Source organism: Crinia signifera, chromosome 6 (genome assembly GCF_055691185.1).
Source record: "Crinia signifera chromosome 6, ASM5569118v1, whole genome shotgun sequence".
Lineage (NCBI taxonomy): Eukaryota > Metazoa > Chordata > Amphibia > Anura > Myobatrachidae > Crinia > Crinia signifera.
The window spans coordinates 257,978,492-257,997,113 of record NC_139222.1 but is presented as its reverse complement, the minus strand read 5'-3'; the positions used below and the strand labels follow the sequence as shown (position 1 = coordinate 257,997,113).

Sequence of the window (18,622 nt, the reverse complement as noted above, 5' to 3'; positions counted from 1 at the left end):
AGAATTCTCACAATGAAAAATTATGATAAAACTGTATTTAAAAAAGGATAATTTCCAGCTAGTAATCGACGTTGGGGCAAAAGTGGATATTTTTGGTCCAAATCAACACCAGGGTATATAATTACCATATATTGTGGATGACCTTATTAGGAAAGGATTTTCAGAGTCCCGGAGATTTCCCAGTGGAGGATTCCCGAATGTCACACAATTGGTGAAATGATGAAAGAGGCAGTCCTTAAGGTACGGCTGATACCAGATGTAATGGCTGCAGGTTTCGGGGGATCCAAGATGGTATTACAACAAAACTGGTCCGGGTGTGATGTCCTCTGGAATTCCAAGGTCTTTAGATGGAAATGGGTGTGAGATGGATGGCTCTCCAATAAAATGCTAGGGCAGGATGCAGTGGCTCAACGCTTTTCGGCGTGTTCACACGCCTTCAACCAGCTCCTGATGAAAGCGTGTGAACACGCCGAAACGCGTTGAGCCACTGCATCCTGCCCTAGCACTTTATTGGAGAGCCATCCATCTCACACCCATTTCCATCTAAAGACCTTGGAATTCCAATGTATTGTATATGATTTGTATTACATCTCTTTTAGTATTGTAATAAATTTATTCAGTAAAAACCCGAGCGCTGTATCATAATCCCCATTTTTCTTGTTCTTGTACTTTTGGGAGCTTTACACCCTCCCGATACAGCAGCTAGTTACACTGGTGGTTCCTTTCTTTTTTTACTATAATATGAGAAACCATCAGGCTAGTGCATGGGGCTCATGCCTCTGCCATTGGTAAGACATGCCACCCACTGATTCTACACCAGCACTAGATTGCTTAGAAAATGCCTCTACATTGCTCTGTGTTTAGGAGCATAGGGATGTGTAGCCCAGCGCATCACTCTTGCCCGGCTATTAATATCCAGCATGTCGGATATTAGCCCCTTCCTGACAGAGCCAGTTTTTGCGTTCCTGACAGAGCCCTTTTTTTTCAAATCTGACATGTCTCACTTAAGTGGGGATAACTTTTTTTTGCTTTTACTTATCCCAGTGATTTTGAGATTGTTTTTTCGTGACACATTGTACTTCAAATTAGTGGTAAATTTGGGTCGATACAGTCTGTGTTTTTTTGTGAAAAATACCAAAATGTCGTGAAAAAATGGAAAATTTAGCAATTTGCAAAATGTTAAATTTTCTGCTTGTGAGACAAATAATCATACCACTCAAAATAGTTAATAACTAACATAGACCATATGTCTACTTTATGTTGACATCATTATTTCAACTTCCTTTTCATTTTTTTGGACACTAGGAGGCTTACAATATGAATAGCAAATTCTCAAATTTTCAAGAAAATTTCAAACACTGATTTTTTTAGGGACCAGTTCAGTTCTGATGTGACTTTGAGGGACTTGTATGTGAGACACCCCCATAAATGATACCATTTCAAAAACTGCACCCCTCACAGTATTCAAAACAGCATTTTGAAAGTTTGTTAACCCTTTAGGTGTTTCACAGGAATTAAAACAAAGTGTAGGTGAAATTTCAAAATTTCATTTTTTTTGCAGATTTGCAATTTTAATACATTTTTCTAAGGAACACAGTACATTTTACTAGAGAAATGTGACTAAAAATTGATTCCCCCAATTCTTTTGTTTTCATAAATATCCTATATGTGGCCCTAGTGTGCACGTTGACCAAACCACAGGCTTCATAATAGAAGGAGCACCTACTTGATTTTGGAGCCTCCTTTTTATGAGATTATTTTTTAGGCACCATGTAGGTTTCTAGGCACCATAAGATGCTAAAAGTTAGGAACCCCCCCACAAGTGACCCCATTTTGCAAACTACACCCCTCAGGGAATTCATCTAGGGGTATAGTGTACATTTCAAACCCCCAGGGGTTTCACCAATTGTGGTACAACTGGGCAGTGAAAATGAAAAATTAAATTTTTTACACAAAAATGCAGTTCTGGCTCAAAATTTTTCATTTTCAGAAGGTATGAAGGAGAAAAAGCACCCCAAAATCTGTGCCCCAATTTCTCCCGAGTACGGCAATGCCTCACGTGACCAAAAAATACCATTTGGGTGCATGGCAGGACTCAGAAAGGAAGGAGTGATTTTTGGATTTTGCAGCTCAGATTCTGGTGGAATGTTGGTGGGTGCTATGTCGCATTAGCAAGACCCCCCAAGCACCAATACAGTGGAACCCCCCCACAAGTGACCCCATTTTGCAAACTACACCCCTCAGGGAATTCATCTAGGGGTATAGTGTACATTTCAAACCCCCAGGGGTTTCACCAATTTTGATACAACTGGGCAGTGAAAATGAAAAATTAAATTGTTTTACACAAAAATGCAGTTCTGGCTCAAAATTTTTCATTTTCACAAGGAATGAAGGAGACAAAGCACCCCAAAATCTGTGCCCCAATTTCTCCCGAGTATGGCAATGCCTCATATGTGACCAAAAAATACCAGTTGGGTGCATGGCAGGACTCAGAAGGGAAGGAGTGATTTTTGGTGGTGGAATGTTGGTGGGTGCTATGTGGCATTAGCAAGACCCCCCAAGCACCAATACAGTGGAACCCCCCCACAAGTGACCCCATTTTGCAAACTACACCCCTCAGGGAATTCATCTAGGGGTATAGTGTACATTTCAAACCCCCAGGGGTTTCACCAATTTTGATACAACTGGGCAGTGAAAATGAAAAATTACATTTTTTTACACAAAAATGCAGTTCTGGCTCAAAATTTTTCATTTTCAGAAGGTATGAAGGAGAAAAAGCACCCCAAAATCTGTGCCCCAATTTCTCCCGAGTACGGCAATGCCTCACATGTGACCAAAAAATACCATTTGGGCGCATGGCAGGACTCAGAAGGGAAGGAGTGATTTTTGGATTTTGCAGCTCAGATTCTGGTGGAATTTTGGTGGGTGCTATGTCGCATTAGCAAGACCCCCCAAGCACCAATACAGTGGAACCCCCCCACAAGTGACCCCATTTTGCAAACTACACCCCTCAGGGAATTCATCTAGGGGTATAGTGTACATTTCAAACCCCCAGGGGTTTCACCAATTTTGATACAACTGGTGAGTGAAAATGAAAAATTACATTTTTTTACACAAAAATGCAGTTCTGGCTCAAAATTTTTCATTTTCAGAAGGTATGAAGGAGAAAAAGCACCCCAAAATCTGTGCCCCAATTTCTCCCGAGTACGGCAATGCCTCACATGTGACCAAAAAATACCATTTGGGTGCATGGCAGGACTCAGAAAGGAAGGAGTGATTTTTGGATTTTGCAGCTCAGATTCTGGTGGAATGTTGGTGGGTGCTATGTTGCATTAGCAAGACCCCCCAAGCACCAATACAGTGGAACCCCCCCACAAGTGACCCCATTTTGCAAACTACACCCCTCAGGGAATTCATCTAGGGGTATAGTGTACATTTCAAACCCCCAGGGGTTTCACCAATTTTGATACAACTGGTGAGTGAAAATGAAAAATTAAATTTTTTTACACAAAAATGCAGTTCTGGCTCAAAATTTTTCATTTTCAGAAGGTATGAAGAAGAAAAAGCACCCCAAAATCTGTGCCCCAATTTCTCCCGAGTACGGCAATGCCTCACATGTGACCAAAAAATACCATTTGGGTGCATGGCAGGACTCAGAAAGGAAGGAGTGATTTTTGGATTTTGCAGCTCAGATTCTGGTGGAATTTTGGTGGGTGCTATGTCGCATTAGCAAGACCCCCCAAGCACCAATACAGTGGAACCCCCCCACAAGTGACCCCATTTTGCAAACTACACCCCTCAGGGAATTTATCTAGGGGTATAGTGTACATTTCAAACCCCCAGGGGTTTCACCAATTTTGATACAACTGGTGAGTGAAAATGAAAAATTACATTTTTTACACAAAAATGCTGTTCTGGCTCAAAATTTTTCATTTTCACAAGGAATGAAGGAGACAAAGCACCCCAAAATCTGTGCCCCAATTTCTCCCGAGTACGGCAATGCCTCACATGTGACCAAAAAATACCATTTGGGTGCATGGCAGGACTCAGAAAGGAAGGAGTGATTTTTGGATTTTGCAGCTCAGATTCTGGTGGAATGTTGGTGGGTGCTATGTTGCATTAGCAAGACCCCCCAAGCACCAATACAGTGGAACCCCCCCACAAGTGACCCCATTTTGCAAACTACACCCCTCAGGGAATTCATCTAGGGGTATAGTGTACATTTCAAACCCCCAGGGGTTTCACCAATTTTGATACAACTGGGCAGTGAAAATGAAAAATTAAATTTTTTTACACAAAAATGCAGTTCTGGCTCAAAATTTTTCATTTTCAGAAGGTATGAAGGAGAAAAAGCACCCCAAAATCTGTGCCCCAATTTCTCCCGAGTACGGCAATGCCTCATGTGTGACCAAAAAGTGTCAGGACTCAGAAGGGAAGGAGTGATATTTGGATTTTGCAGCACAAATTCTGGTGGAATGTTGGTGGGTGCTATGTCGCATTAGCAAGACCCCCCAAGCACCAATACAGTGGAACCCCCCCACAAGTGACCCCATTTTGCAAACTACACCCCTCAGGGAATTCATCTAGGGGTATAGTGTACATTTCAAACCCCCAGGGGTTTCACCAATTTTGATACAACTGGGCAGTGAAAATGAAAAATTACATTTTTTTACACAAAAATGCAGTTCTGGCTCAAAATTTTTCATTTTCAGAAGGTATGAAGGAGAAAAAGCACCCCAAAATCTGTGCCCCAATTTCTCCCGAGTACGGCAATGCCTCACATGTGACCAAAAAATACCAGTTGGGTGCATGGCAGGACTCAGAAGGGAAGGAGTGATTTTTGGATTTTGCGGCTCAGATTCTGGTGGAATGAATGGTGGGTGCTATGTGGCATTAGCAAGACCCCCGAAGCACGGTGAAATGATGAACCTAAAAATCCATAGATGTGTGGTATATTTTAAAACACTCCTTTATACATAGGCCGGGTTTGTCGGGGCAAGTGTCACACTGGAAAATAGTTTGCTTTCTTATTCCCTTTTTATAGCAAACTTTGCACCTTTTTTGTGTCCTGCCCTTTTTTCCAGTGGAGGGGATTTCATCAGGAAAATGCTGCCCTGGTACAATACGGGGGGCCAGTACTAGAAGTACTGGGGCCCTCTGCCTGCTGGTTCCCAAATACTAGGCCCTTTATGACTTCCTCTTGAAAGTGCATAAATGTCCCCCTCTGGCCGGTAGAACGGAATAGCACGTAAGCGTTATACAGTGCCATCTGGATGATATACACGGCCAGCTTCTTGTACCAGATTTTTGTTTTCCGCAGGGCACTGTACGGCTTCAGTACCTGATCTGAAAGATCCACTCCGCCCATGTACCTATTGTAATCCAGGATACAATTAGGTTTGGAGGTGTGGGTACTGGTACCTCGTACAGGGACGGAGGTGGTACTGTCTCCGTGAATTGTTGTCAGTATAAGGACATCCCTCTTGTCCTTATATTTGACCAACAACATATTTTCGGTGCATATTCCCCTGCTTTCACCCCTTCTCATTACTTGGGCAATGTGCGTTTTTGGGAGGCCTCTTTGGTTCTTGCGCACAGTACCGCAAGCTGCTGTACCTCTTGAACCAAGGGCCTTAAACAGGGGGATGCTGGTGTAAAAGTTATCCACATAGAGGTGATAACCTTTATCCAGGAAGGGGTGCACTAAATCCCAGACAATTTTTCCACTAACACCTACGAGGGAGGGGGGGCATTCTGGCGGTTCAATTCTTGAATCCTTCCCTTCATATACCCTAAACCTGTGGGTGTACCCTGAGGTGCTTTCACACAGCTTATACATTTTTATGCCATACCTTGCCCTCTTACTGGGAAGGTACTGGCGGAATTTAACCCTTCCTTTAAAATGTATAAGGGACTCGTCTATGCAAATGAATTTATCTGGGATGTACATCTCTTCAAATTTGGCACTGAAATGATCAATGACCGGCCTGACTTTGAATAGCCGGTCAAAGGTGGGATCATCTCTGGGTGGGCACTGTGCATTATCGTTGTAATGCAAAAATTTAAGGATCGTCTCAAATCGAGCCCGGGGCATGGCCATACGGTAAAATGGGGTGCTGTACAGAACATCTGTACTCCAATATTGCCTAATTTCTGGCTTTTTTACTATGCCCATATGAAACACCAGACCCCAAAACGTCATCATCTCTACTGCATCTACAGGGGTCCACCTAGCAAATGATGACGTGGGGTTTTGAGCAATAAACTGCTGGGCATATAAATTAGTTTGGTCCACAATTAAATTTATAAAATCATCAGAGAAAAATAATTTTAAAAAGTCAATTTCTCTGAGACCTGTGGAATCAAATTGGATTCCTGGCATGGCCAAAAACTCAGGAACCTGGGGCTCAAAATTGTCTGGTGGTGGGGTCCATACGAGATCAATTATTGGGGGGGGGGGTCTCAGCTGCTCTACGGGGGCGTCTTTGAGGGGGTCCCTCATCACTAGAGGAGGAAGATGAGGTTAAGATGAATCCTTCAAATTCCCCGCTTGCCTCACTGGCTGTGTCAGAATCAGAGGCAAGCATGGCATATGCCTCCTCCGCTGAATACATTCTTCTGGATGACTGGGATGACATTTGGGATGACATTTGGGATGCCATTTTTATTTTTGTGTTACTGGTAGTGAAATGTTTCAACACGTGTATAGTGTAGGGGGGGGTACAAACTTTATTTCAACCCGGGGGGTATGTAGTGTGTAGTGTGTAGTGTGTATGTAGTGTAGAAAAAAAAAAATACTTTATACAGGAATTTGAACCCAATTAAAAAAAAAAAAAATTGAAGGGGTTAAAAAAAAAAAAAAAAAGGCCATGCGCCAAAAATTGAGCACAGATGTTGGTCAGTAACGTCCGTCACTGAACAGCGCTCAAAGGCAACAGGAATTTGATAAAAAAAAAAAAAAAATAGATCAACCCTGTGCCGAAAAAGATGATCAGTGATGTACGTCACTGATCAGCGCACAGTGGCCACAGGACACCCACAAAATCACAGTGTGTGAAAAAAAAAAATTAAAAAAAGACCCACAGCAGCCTCAAAAAAAAAAAAAGGTGAACACTGATTACCAGTGAGGGGCAGCAGGTGCACAACCTTTGGTGCAACTGACAGTGCAACTGGCAGCAACTGACAGGTATATATATAAAAAAAACACCTCTGCGCCCCCAAAAAGTTGCTGATCACCTCAGATATAGTGATCAGCACAAAAGGCGGGGGTAGCAGACACAAAATATACACTCTCTATCACTCTCTGTCACTATCTCTCTCTATCTCTCTCTATCTATCACTATCTATCACTATCTATCACTATCTATCACTATCTATCACACTGCAGCAGCAGCACTGACAGTTATATGTATAAAAAAAAACCTGCACCCCCAAAAAAGGGGGGTAGCAGACACAAAATATACACTCTCTATCACTCTCTGTCACTATCTCTCTCTATCTCTCACTATCTATCACTATCTATCACTATGACACTGCAGCAGCAGCACTGACAGTTATATATATAAAAAAAAAACCTGCACCCCCAAAAAGGGGGGGTAGCAGACACAAATCTCTCTATCTCTCACTATCTATCACTATCTATCACTATCTCTCACTATCTATCACTATCTATCACTATGACACTGCAGCAGCAGCAGTGACAGTTATTTATATATAAAAAACCCCTGCACCCCCAAAAAGGGGGGGTAGCAGACACAAAATATAGCTCTCTCTGTCACTATCTCTCTATCTCTCTCTATCTCTCTCTCTATCTCTCTATCTCTCTATCACACTGCAGCAGCAGCAGGAAGTCCCAAGAAGTCAGATCCAGGAAGCGTCCAGCACGCTACAAGCAGTGATCAAGTGATCAGGTAAGGTATTTGCAAGGATCAGGTAAGTATTAGCAAGGATCAGGTCAGTATCACGGCAGATAGGCACGGTGACCGCTCTGCACGCTATTCCAGACCGGAATGGCGTCTGCAGCGCAGTCACCGGTAGTTTAAATGTCGCGCCTTGGCTGTGATTGGTCCGTGGGTCCCACGGACCAATCACAGCCTTGGGGGCAGGTGGGGTGAGGGTGGGGTGAGGTGTCATCGTCACCGATGACCCCCTCATGCCCCCTGACGCCCGGCGGTGATTGACACCTGTGTTACCGAGCGTCCGATTCGCTGGTAACACAGGAAAACGCTGTGAATGGCTGTTCACACTGAACAGCCAATCACAGCGATCGCCGACGGGGGGGCGACATCGCAGCCCCCCCTGGGCATGCAGGGACATGTCTGCTGTCAGGGACAGCAGACATCGTCCCTCTGTCACTGCGTCTCGAGACGCAGTGACAGTTTAAAGTCATGACGTACATTTATGCCATGTGTCGGGAAGTACATCCCGGCCATGACGTAAATGTACGTCAAATGTCGGGAAGGGGTTAGTCTCCTAAATGCCGGTTAGGACCAGTGTTCGCACTGGAGTGTGCTGAGCGATCTTGCTGAGCATTCAGAGCGATCTAGCATCACTCAGAACACTCAGCCACGTCTCCCCATGTGTAGGCTCATTAGCGTGTCTAGTAGTCATACATATGGGGAACGGAAGCCTGTGTCTAAGGTTCACATGGAGCATTAGGCTGGGCACACACTTAGATGATATCGGCACGATTTGCCATATCGGAACGACAAATCGTGCTGGCCATCTCATCTGTACCCGTATCTGCGTGCTCCTGTGGGTGGCATCTGGCATTTCCCCACCAGAAGTGCTGCACAGTCAATCAGAACATATCATGTACGACCATGTGGGGTAATGAAGGAGGGAGTGAGACATTATGATCCTAGTTTCTAGCAATCACAATGCAGGAAGGAGGTTGTATGTGATAATGTGCCTCCTTCTGCATTTGCATTGCTGAGGATGGCATACACTTAGCATATACTATCCAAGCGAACATGTCAGCGTGGTGTGTAGTTTTATGGCTTCAGAATCCTATTCATCCTTAATGGGCTGTTACACATGCAGAAATGTATGTTTTATGTAATGGGCCCATTCACTATTAGTAGGCAAGAAAATGTTCCACTTCGGAGTTTGCCTGTGTTAATCCCCATAGCCTGCTCGGTACTTGTTTCCTAGCACGGTGCCCAGATTTTCTATGTAAGCAAGCGTAGTGAAATCGCATCGCATATGACATACGATGCGTGCGATGCGATTTCACTCTCTGCCGTTCCCGCTCTCTGTTTCCCGCAGGCTGGCCCATCTGTAACACTAGGGTCTCTATTTACCCACATAACCCAACCCACTCTCACATCTGCACAGTAACACAGTGTTAATACACATCGTACAGCATTTTACACGCCATGCGATGCGATGCGATTTCTTTACGCAGAATAGCCCTGTACGCTAATAGAGTAGTGGGCGCCATGCTAGGAAACAAGTATCATCTGCTCCATCCTATGAGAAAAAGGACTTGAATTGCAAAGAGGAATCTGGGCAGATCCTTCCTCCTCTACTGCCCAGTGGCCATGCGCACAGATCAGCTCAGGTCTCACACTTACACGATTGACCGTGGTACAGAGGGGGGAGTGGGTACTATTTACCCTGGCCTGGACCTGTTGGAGGGGCCTGATGGGGACCCGGCACCCATCGCTGCACTCCCCGCACCAGAGAAATACTGACTTGCTCTTGTATTTAAGTATCCACTGCCATAGCTCACAGTTAGTTGGATGCTTAATTATCAGGGGACTATGATGAATAGATCCCTGTAAGCAGTGGCAGTTTTTACCTATGGATTGCAGATCTACAGCCCCTCCAGGTAAAATCCACCACTGTGCTCTGAATAATTAAAGTAAAGTAAACATATTCTAAATCTTACCTGCCAGTCACCCAATGCAGTCCCATTTGGAGGTGTTCCCTCCTTCCAGGATGCATCTATGGGCTGCTACAACTGCAGCCCATAGAATCTGGGGTCTGCGCATGAGTCAGTCCCAGTGCCTGTCATCTGCATTGTACAGGCGCCAGGACCATATTATAGCTTCTTTGGGCTGCTGCCGAAGCAGAGCATAGAAGCCGAGAGCCAGCGCATGTGCAGTACCAAGGAAGCTATTGTGCCTGCGCCGGTCCTGTGACCCCAGTGGGACCAGAAGCAGTGACAGCAGAGAGGTGACAGCATTGTGGGCAGTGGCAGTTCCCCTCCTACACCAACGTAGAAGCCGCCACTGCCAATAAGAATACAGGATTTTGTTCATTAGGAAGCGAGCATTGCTGTATATCCACATACTGACCTGTACGAGTAAGGGCTTTACTACTGTGTCAGTGCTGCCTTGCTTAGGGACAACAGGGATCTCATTTTCACAAAGGTCTTTTGTGTCCACAGCCTCCGTCCTCACAGTGATATTTACCTCTCCTGGATTTGGGGTAAAGACTACATAACACATCATTTAAATAATGAGCACAGTTTAAAAGTGACTGGGGCGTTAGTCATGCACCACAAATGGCCATTATGTTGCTGATGGATGGGGGGAGGGTGGAAGGGGCAGTATGAATGGGACATATTTCCTGCTATGTTGTTGAAGAAGGGAGGGGGGATTAGTCATGCCTCGCAAATGTGCTGGCCTGCCGGAGAAATGGGCCGCTATTGTGCTGTCCGGAGGTGGGGTGGGTTGGTCTGGGCCGCTACTGCATTATAACTTCATGACAATTTGACAGAGCTCTCAAGCTGGGACTATATGATACATTTTGACTTCATCTCTATCACTCTCCTGCTTCGGCCTCTCTCTCTCCTCCCCCTCCCTCTCCTGTCTTTCCGTCTCTCTCTCCTCTTTCTTTGCATCTCTCTCCAGTGGCAAACGCAGGATTTTCAGAAGGGGGTTTCCAGAGGTGTGGAGCAAAGCACGGAGATGGACACTTATATGACCCAGAGATGGTGACCCAGTATAACCAGGTCAGTTAAAGTATTATAGACAGACCAAATGTATATTAATAATAATAATAATAATAATAGACACACACACACACACACACACACATATATATATATATATACAGCAGTGTAGACCCCTGGGCAGAGCAATGTATTGGGGCCCCTACCGATCCTCCAGCGGTAGGGGTGGGGGAAGCTTTGATGTCCCGCGGGTGGTAGGGGGTGTTATATCAACCGCTCAGCATGTAGGGCCTAGATCAGTAATTTCCACTAATTACCCTTTTACTGCACAGATGGTGGGAGATGAGGTGGGAGAAGGGGGCATTGGGCTGAATGAAGGGGCCCTGATACATAACTTCCAGGGTGGTAGAGGATGTTTAATACGCAGAGGAGGGGTGTATAGTGGAGTGGGCTTATTATTCATAATTTTCTGGTGGGAGGACAGCTTGCTTGACTGCAGATATCTCCAGTTCCCAGAAATAGATTTCTTAGATTTTAATGGAATTAAAAACTAAAGAATCCCACCTACCAAATGGTATTGGGGACTAGGGGATCAGAATTCAGGAGGCAGAGCAATCTGCCAATGAGTATATAAAACTACATACCAGGTATGTGGAGCTGGCGCAGTAACCAGATGCTGTAAGGCTGATATCTCTGGTTCTGTAGAGACAAGCTACTAGTGTCCTTCAAGGGGGAGAGTCCCAGCTTTTGGAATATACCCTCAGAAAAACTCAAAGTCAGACAGAACCTGAAATATCTGACTGGGAATAGCAATTAACAGGCTTGGATGGGGACCACTGTTTTGAAGTCAGATATCTCCGGTTCCCAAGGGCCGATTTTTAAAATTCTTGTACCCATGGAAAGAGGGGACCCTCAGCTTTCAGCCTAGGGCCCTTAGACTCCTGGGGGGGTTTCTGGATACTCAGAAACCCCCCCTGCGTGCGCTACTGCTCTCCTGTCTCTGCTGCTCTCCCCTCTATGTGCCAACTTCCAACTTGCTCTGTTAGGACCTGAACCATACCTCCTATCTGTCCCGATTTTCACAGGGCAGTCTCATTTTCTTGGGACTGTCCCGTGTCTCACCCATGGCCAGCAGTGTCCCGCTGCTTGTGTGTGTGTGTGTGTGTGTGGGGGGTATTTGAAGACCCCCTGCCTGTTGTTGCTCTGGACAGCATCTATTCAGTAAAACAAAGGGGCTAGGCTAGTATCATGGCCAGCAGCTCACAGTGCACTGGCCATGCCCCCATAGTGATGGGAAAAGGGGAGTGGTTTGTGGCCATGACATTCCAGTGAGGCCACGTCCTTTTTAACAGATACCATGCTTCCTTTCCTGTGCGCTGCAGAGGGTCCTGATCAGCAAAATAAAAATGTTGGGAGGTATACTGAACCGCTGCTGCTTCTTCATGAATATGCGAGGGAAGGAGACGCACATAAAATAGGCGGAGCCAAGGTGCGTGGTGATGACAGCATAAAGTGCTATGGACTGTTTGAGAAAGGGGGGCCCCATAACGGTTTCTTGCTTAGAACCTCATGAGATATAAATACACCTCTGGTTAGGAGCTGATTGATTTGTAACTTGGGGTATGTTTACTAAGCCTGTAATAGAGACAAAGTGGGCTGAGATAAAGTCCCAGCCAATCAGCTCCTAACTGTCATGTCACCGGCTGTAGTGACATGACAGTGATTGGCTGGTACATTTAGGAAGTGATTGGCTGGTACATTGTCTCAGTCCACTTTATCTCCATCAAAGGTAAGTAAATAGACCCCTTTTGTCTCTCTCCAAGCTTTGATACATCTCCCCCTGGGACTTGGAAAACCCCTCTTACACATAATAAAAAACGGTACTTGTGTACTTTCACGGCTCCCATCGCATGCCATCGCATGCCATATGTAGTGGCATGCAATGCGATTTTCCCGTGTTTTTGTGCATTTTATAAAATCGCATACGATCGCATGAGATCGCATGCGATCGCATGCGATCGCATGCGATGCGATGTCATTTTTCACAGAAATTATGGACATGAGTTGACATCATGTAAAATGCACCCCAAATGTCATTTTTCACACTGTATCAACGCCAACCCGAAGCGTGGCGAGCGCAGCGAGCCCTTGAGGGGCGGCGGTAAGCGTCCTATGACCTTTTCATACCCCCACTATCCACATCGGGGTGGAGTTGAGAATAGAAAGTGTGGCGAGCGCAGCGAGCCACCGAGCCCGAAGCAAGGCGAGCGCAGCGAGCCACGTGAGGTGATGCGGATACCTTCACAGGTATCCGTGTCCCCTCGCGGGCTTCACAGTTATCCGTGTCCCCTCTCGGGGCTCGCTGCGCTCTCCACGCTTCGGGCTCCGTGGCTCGCTGCGCTCGCCACACTTTCTATTCTCAACTCCACGCCGACGTGGATAGTGGGGGTATGAAAAGGTCGTTTGGGGTGCATTTTACATGATGTCAACTCATGTCCATAATTTCAGTGAAAAATGACATCGCATCGCATCAGATCGCATGCGATGCGATTTTTCCCTGTACGATGCAAATCGTGGGAGCCATGAAAGTACACAAGTACCTAAAAAACAATGAATCCATATTTAAAGTGATAAATCACAAGGGCTATTCTAGCGTTGTCCAGAGAGGGATCTTTTATTTTAACCACTAGATTGCTGGGAAAAAAATAGAAAGTGAAGAAATTAGAAAACAAAAAAAGTAGAACAAAAGAAGCCATAAGCTTCAATGTACATACTGTAGGTGTGTTTGTTATTTCTAAATACTGTATAATGAGACATTACAGGTCCCAGCTAATGCACACTTGGCTTACTGAGAACAGGCAACATCCAGGCCCTTACTGTGAATCAATTGCCCTTGCGCAATCTCGGGTGGACTTATATCAAACATTAAATGTGGCTCTGCATGACTCCCAGGATGCTCTACTAGCTGAACATGAATCCAACAATACGGGCAGTGGCACCTTGGTCTCTGGCATCATCTTACCCAGTTTAGAGGCTTTCAGGTTCCAGTGAAAGGTTTTGCTTTGATCAGCACACAAGCAGCTGCTGTACTGACAGTCTGCACACGGCGTCTGCTCTAATTCCAGCGTAGGCTGCAGGGTGATCTGAACCTGTCAATATAACAGATGCTTAGGTCTGATTGGCCAATGGAGTTTGCTATTAATCATCAATTCATTGAGTAGAAAATGCTTAATTTTCTAAAAATAGTATTTTAAGAACTCCGAACTCTTTTTTATTTTATTTCAGTTTTCAAAACATCATTACATACAATAGGGATATATTCTCCCTTATATACATTTTAGACAAGACAATACATACAAGACTTACATTTTACGACAGTCAAATCACATTTAATTGATGAGTATAATCAGTTCTATACATATCTCTAGCTTTATCTCTATATTGCAGGGGAAAAAGAGAACGAGGCGGGAGTTAAGTAGGACTCCTTAGTATTCCTAGTGTCTAATTTCTCTTACTCTTTATCTGTTTTATCTGTGTTTATCTGATGTTATATTATTTTCTGGAAGTTCTCCCATTCCTTCCATAGCTTACGTATCTTGGAGTTTCCTGGTCTGTTTAGGGTTTCCATCTTAAAATTAAACTTTATTTTGTTTATAACCGTCTGCGAGGACGGAGGCTGTTCTTGTTTCCATAACTGGGCTATAGCTGTGATAATAGTGCTAAGGATTTGGTTTATCAGGTACCTCCTTGGTAGGTCAAGATTAAAGATTCCTATATGTAAGAGGACCATTGGAGCATTTAGCTGGAGTCTTATCCCCACTACCTCAAATATAAAATTTTCGATGTCTCTCCAGAATCCTTCTAATTTCTTACAGGACCAAAAGATGTGTATGAGGTCTCCTCTTTCCATGGAGCACCTCCAGCACACGTCAGTTTGTTCCCTGAATATTTTATGTATCTTGACTGGTGTGTAATATGCATGATAGAATAGTTTAAGATATCTTTCTCTGTGTATAGCTGCTTTTGACATTTGGTGCACCATTCAAAATAATTGGTCCCACTGTTTCAGCTCTAGGGAGAAACTTAGCTCCTGTTCCCATTTAATTTGCCAGGTAGTTTTCTCTGCCTCTTTCCCTTTCATTAAAGTTTTGTACCAGAGGGAGGTTCCCCCTCTCTTTCGTGCCCCCAATATTTGGGTCACCATCTCTCTTGGGAGTAGCTCCTTCTCTCTAGACTGGAAGATATTATATTGCATCCAGTGTCTTAATTGTAAATATTTATGGAAATCGGTGTTGAAAACCCCAAATGTTTCTTTAAGTTGTGTAAAGGACATTAATTGTTTGTTATAAAATAAGTCAGATAGCGTATTGATTCCTTTATTCTTCCAGCTATTTAGGTTTAAATTTGGTATACTTTTAGCTATGGAGTCAATGGGTAAGTGTCCAATCGGAGCTCCCAGTTTATTAATTTGACCCAGGAATTTATACCATGCTTTTAACACCACTTCTATTGATCTTAATAGGGCTTATATGGCTCCAAGAAGGTAGGGGGAAACCAAATTATATCTTTCAACGGGATGTTCCCTATCTCTCTGTGTTGCGCTCCTACCTCCATTACTTCGCTTGTATATCCTTTCCAATGGCTTATCTGGTCTAATAGAGCCGCTAATTGGTAGTCTTCTAGACTCGGGAGGGTGAAGCCCCCTTTATTTTTAGGTAGCATCAGGTATTTTTGGGGGATTCTGGCTTTTTTATTACACCATATAAACTTATTAAATATCATATTAAATCTATATAACCAGTACTTAGGGAGCCATCTTTGTATTGCTCTAAAAAGGTAAAGGATTTTGGGCAGTAAAAACATTTTAACTACTGCAATCCTACCAAGTAAAGATAATTCTGTCCTCATCCAGTCATTTATCTTTTGGTTTATGTGGTGTAATAAAGGTCCGTAATTGCAGTCTATTACTTCTTTATCATTTGTGACTAATTGGATCCCCAAGTATTTAAGATATGTGGCTTTCCAGCTAAATTTGAACTCTGATTTCAGTGCCAACAGATCCGAGTTATTAACATTTATTGTTATCGCCTCCGTTTTACTTCTATTTAGTTTATAATAAGAAACTTTTGAGAATTTATCCAGGATTTTTAATACCTCTATAGCTGAGTTTTTTGGGTCTGTTAAAAGAAGTAGGACGTCATCAGCATATAATAAGATTTTATTCTGAGTCTTGTCAATAATTGGGCCCGTTACTCTTATGTTTTGTCTGATGTATTCCGCCAATGGCTCTATCGCCAGTACATACATTAATGGGGACAGGGGACATCCCTGTCTTGTTCCATTTGTAATATTGAACTTGTCTGAGACAAATCCGTTGCATGATACATGCGCCGAAGGCCCCTTATAGAGTGCCATAATAGCTCTCAGGCAGCTGTCTCTAATTCCAGACTTTTGAAGCACTTTTTCCATATAAGTCCAATGTAGCTGGTCAAAGGCTTTCTCCCCATCTAGCGATAGGGCCATTAGCGGAACTCCCCTTAATGTCGCATTTCTCAAAATATCTAATGCTTTGCGGACATTATCCGGTCCTTGTCTGTTTGGTATAAATCCTGTCTGTTCGGCTTTAATTAGTTCCGTCAGATTTGGTGTTAATCTATTTACTATCATTTTAGCATATATTTTTATATTGCTATTTAGGAGTGCAAAATCTTTACCTTCCTTGCCTATCTGAACTATTCGAGCTTCTAACATTTCTTCTGCGAATTTTCCTTTCTGACTTCCTTCTTGAAATACCTGAAGTAATATTGGAGCAATCTCCTTTTGGTATGAGATATAAAAGTTATTTATATAGCCATCTGGGCCAGGGGCTTTATATATTTTTAAGGTTTTTATTGCTTCAATTACTTCTTGTAGTCTCCATGGCTCGTAAAGCTTATCTAATCTTGCTTGGTTGATCTTTGGGAGGTTTATTTTACTTGAATTAATTGAAAAGAGCGCTAAAAAAATTGATTAATATGAATTAATGAAATATGAAGAAATGTGAGAATTGATTAAGAAAAAAATGATTATGAAAAATTAGACTAAGAGTGGTACCTGTAAAAAAGGAAAGTTAATTTTACTTAAAAAGGCGACTATTTCTTCTGATGTAGGTTGTGCCGTGTTACCGTCTTCCTTTAAATTGTATAAATGTTTCAAATAATCTGCAAAGATATTTGGGATTTCTGCTGGATTTTTTATCTTTGTCCCCTTTTCGTTGTATAAACTTTAAACCGCATTCCTATATTTTATGCCTTTGATCCTTTTAACCAATAATCGAGATGCTTTATTCCCCTCTATATAATATATTTGCTTAAATGCATCTGTCTCTCTATTGATTTGTTTAATAATTATTGTTTCTAGATCCTCTCTTAGTTTATTCAGTTCTTTTAAAGTTTGTTCATTAAGGGGATGTAACTTATGTTCCTTTTCTAATTTCTTAATTTTACCTTCTAAGTCTTCCATTTCCTTTTGACTTGTTTTTTTTTTAATATCGCAACGGTTTGGATTATTTTACCCCTTAGAACAGCTTTCAAAGCACACCAGAAGTTTATTGCATTAGTTTGTTGGGGGTCATTGAAGAGTAGAAACTCTTCAATTGCCTCTTTTATTAAATTCTTTAAGAACTCCAAAACTCTTAAATGTGGAAAATATTTTCTAATACATAATTGAAACATTTATCTCAAGTAGTTTATCTTATATAAAGTTCCTGGGTATACTGACCACACAATAAAGTTACAGTACTGTATACCAAATGCTTCAGAAAACATGTGTATGAATGCGAGATTATAGCCACAGTCACTTCCTTTACCTTTATACATTGCTTCAGGTAGTTAAAGACAGAGGCTTTGAGGGTGAATGTCTCTCCTCGCACCACAGAATATGGGAGGGTGAGATCTACAAAGAATGGCTGGAAAACCCGAAGGGATGTAGAAGGAGAGAGTCCAAACCCACTGGGGCCCATACATACGGCCCCTGCATTCCAGTCTGTGATGGTGTCTGGGGCCTTGTGTTGGAGTTCGGCACTGCCAGACTCTCTGTGTAAGACAAAGGAAATATGTTTATGAAAATAAAATACATGATCCTACAAAGCATTTCCCTTTCTCCTCTGTTTTGTAATGTGATGCTTCAATTTCATCAAGATTGACTTTGTGAGGTCAAGTTTGGATCCGCTTGACTGTCATGTCCAGCGCATACATTGCTGAATTCTGATTAGCTACATCAGCAACTTACTATGCACCCAAGATACAATTATGAGGCATCATCTAAGTCAGAGGAAGAACTACCATTGGTGCAGCAGGGGCAGTGCACTGGGGCCCCTGACAACTAAGAGGCCCACTGCTGCCTGAACCATCAATTAGGTATTGTGAACTTAGGTTGGGGTGGAAGAGGGGGGGGGCTAAATTATATTTGTGCACCCACAAGTTCTGCCACTGATCTGAGTGCCACTTAAGCTCTTCCTTGCTAAAAATACTCTGATGACCTTTATGGGAACCTCCGTTGACCACTCTTCCATGTGCTAAAATAGTTGCAATACATGATAGTGATAGAGTGGAGAGTGATCAACAGCCAGCCAATCAGCACCTTTTTGAAAACCATCCTGTAACATGGCAGCTAGGAGCTGATTGGCTGGTTGTTCGTCATTCTCCACTTTATCACTTTTTCAAGCTTGGTGCATCTGACCCA

The 18,622-nt window shown here is 43.2% G+C and overlaps 1 protein-coding gene across 1 annotated transcript in view; it reads right to left on the bottom strand.

The window, feature by feature from the left end:
- The window catches only part of LOC146009248 (alpha-2-macroglobulin-like), a 108,384-nt gene that overhangs the window by 33,524 nt on the left and 56,238 nt on the right, over nt 1-18,622 (bottom strand). Inside the window, exons 19-21 of the mRNA XM_083149415.1 lie at nt 17,748-17,973; nt 13,923-14,049; nt 10,302-10,423 (exon numbers count right to left, since the gene is read on the bottom strand). Coding sequence (XP_083005541.1) covers nt 10,302-10,423; nt 13,923-14,049; nt 17,748-17,973 — 475 coding nt within the window. The remainder of the gene's footprint in view (nt 1-10,301; nt 10,424-13,922; nt 14,050-17,747; nt 17,974-18,622) is intronic.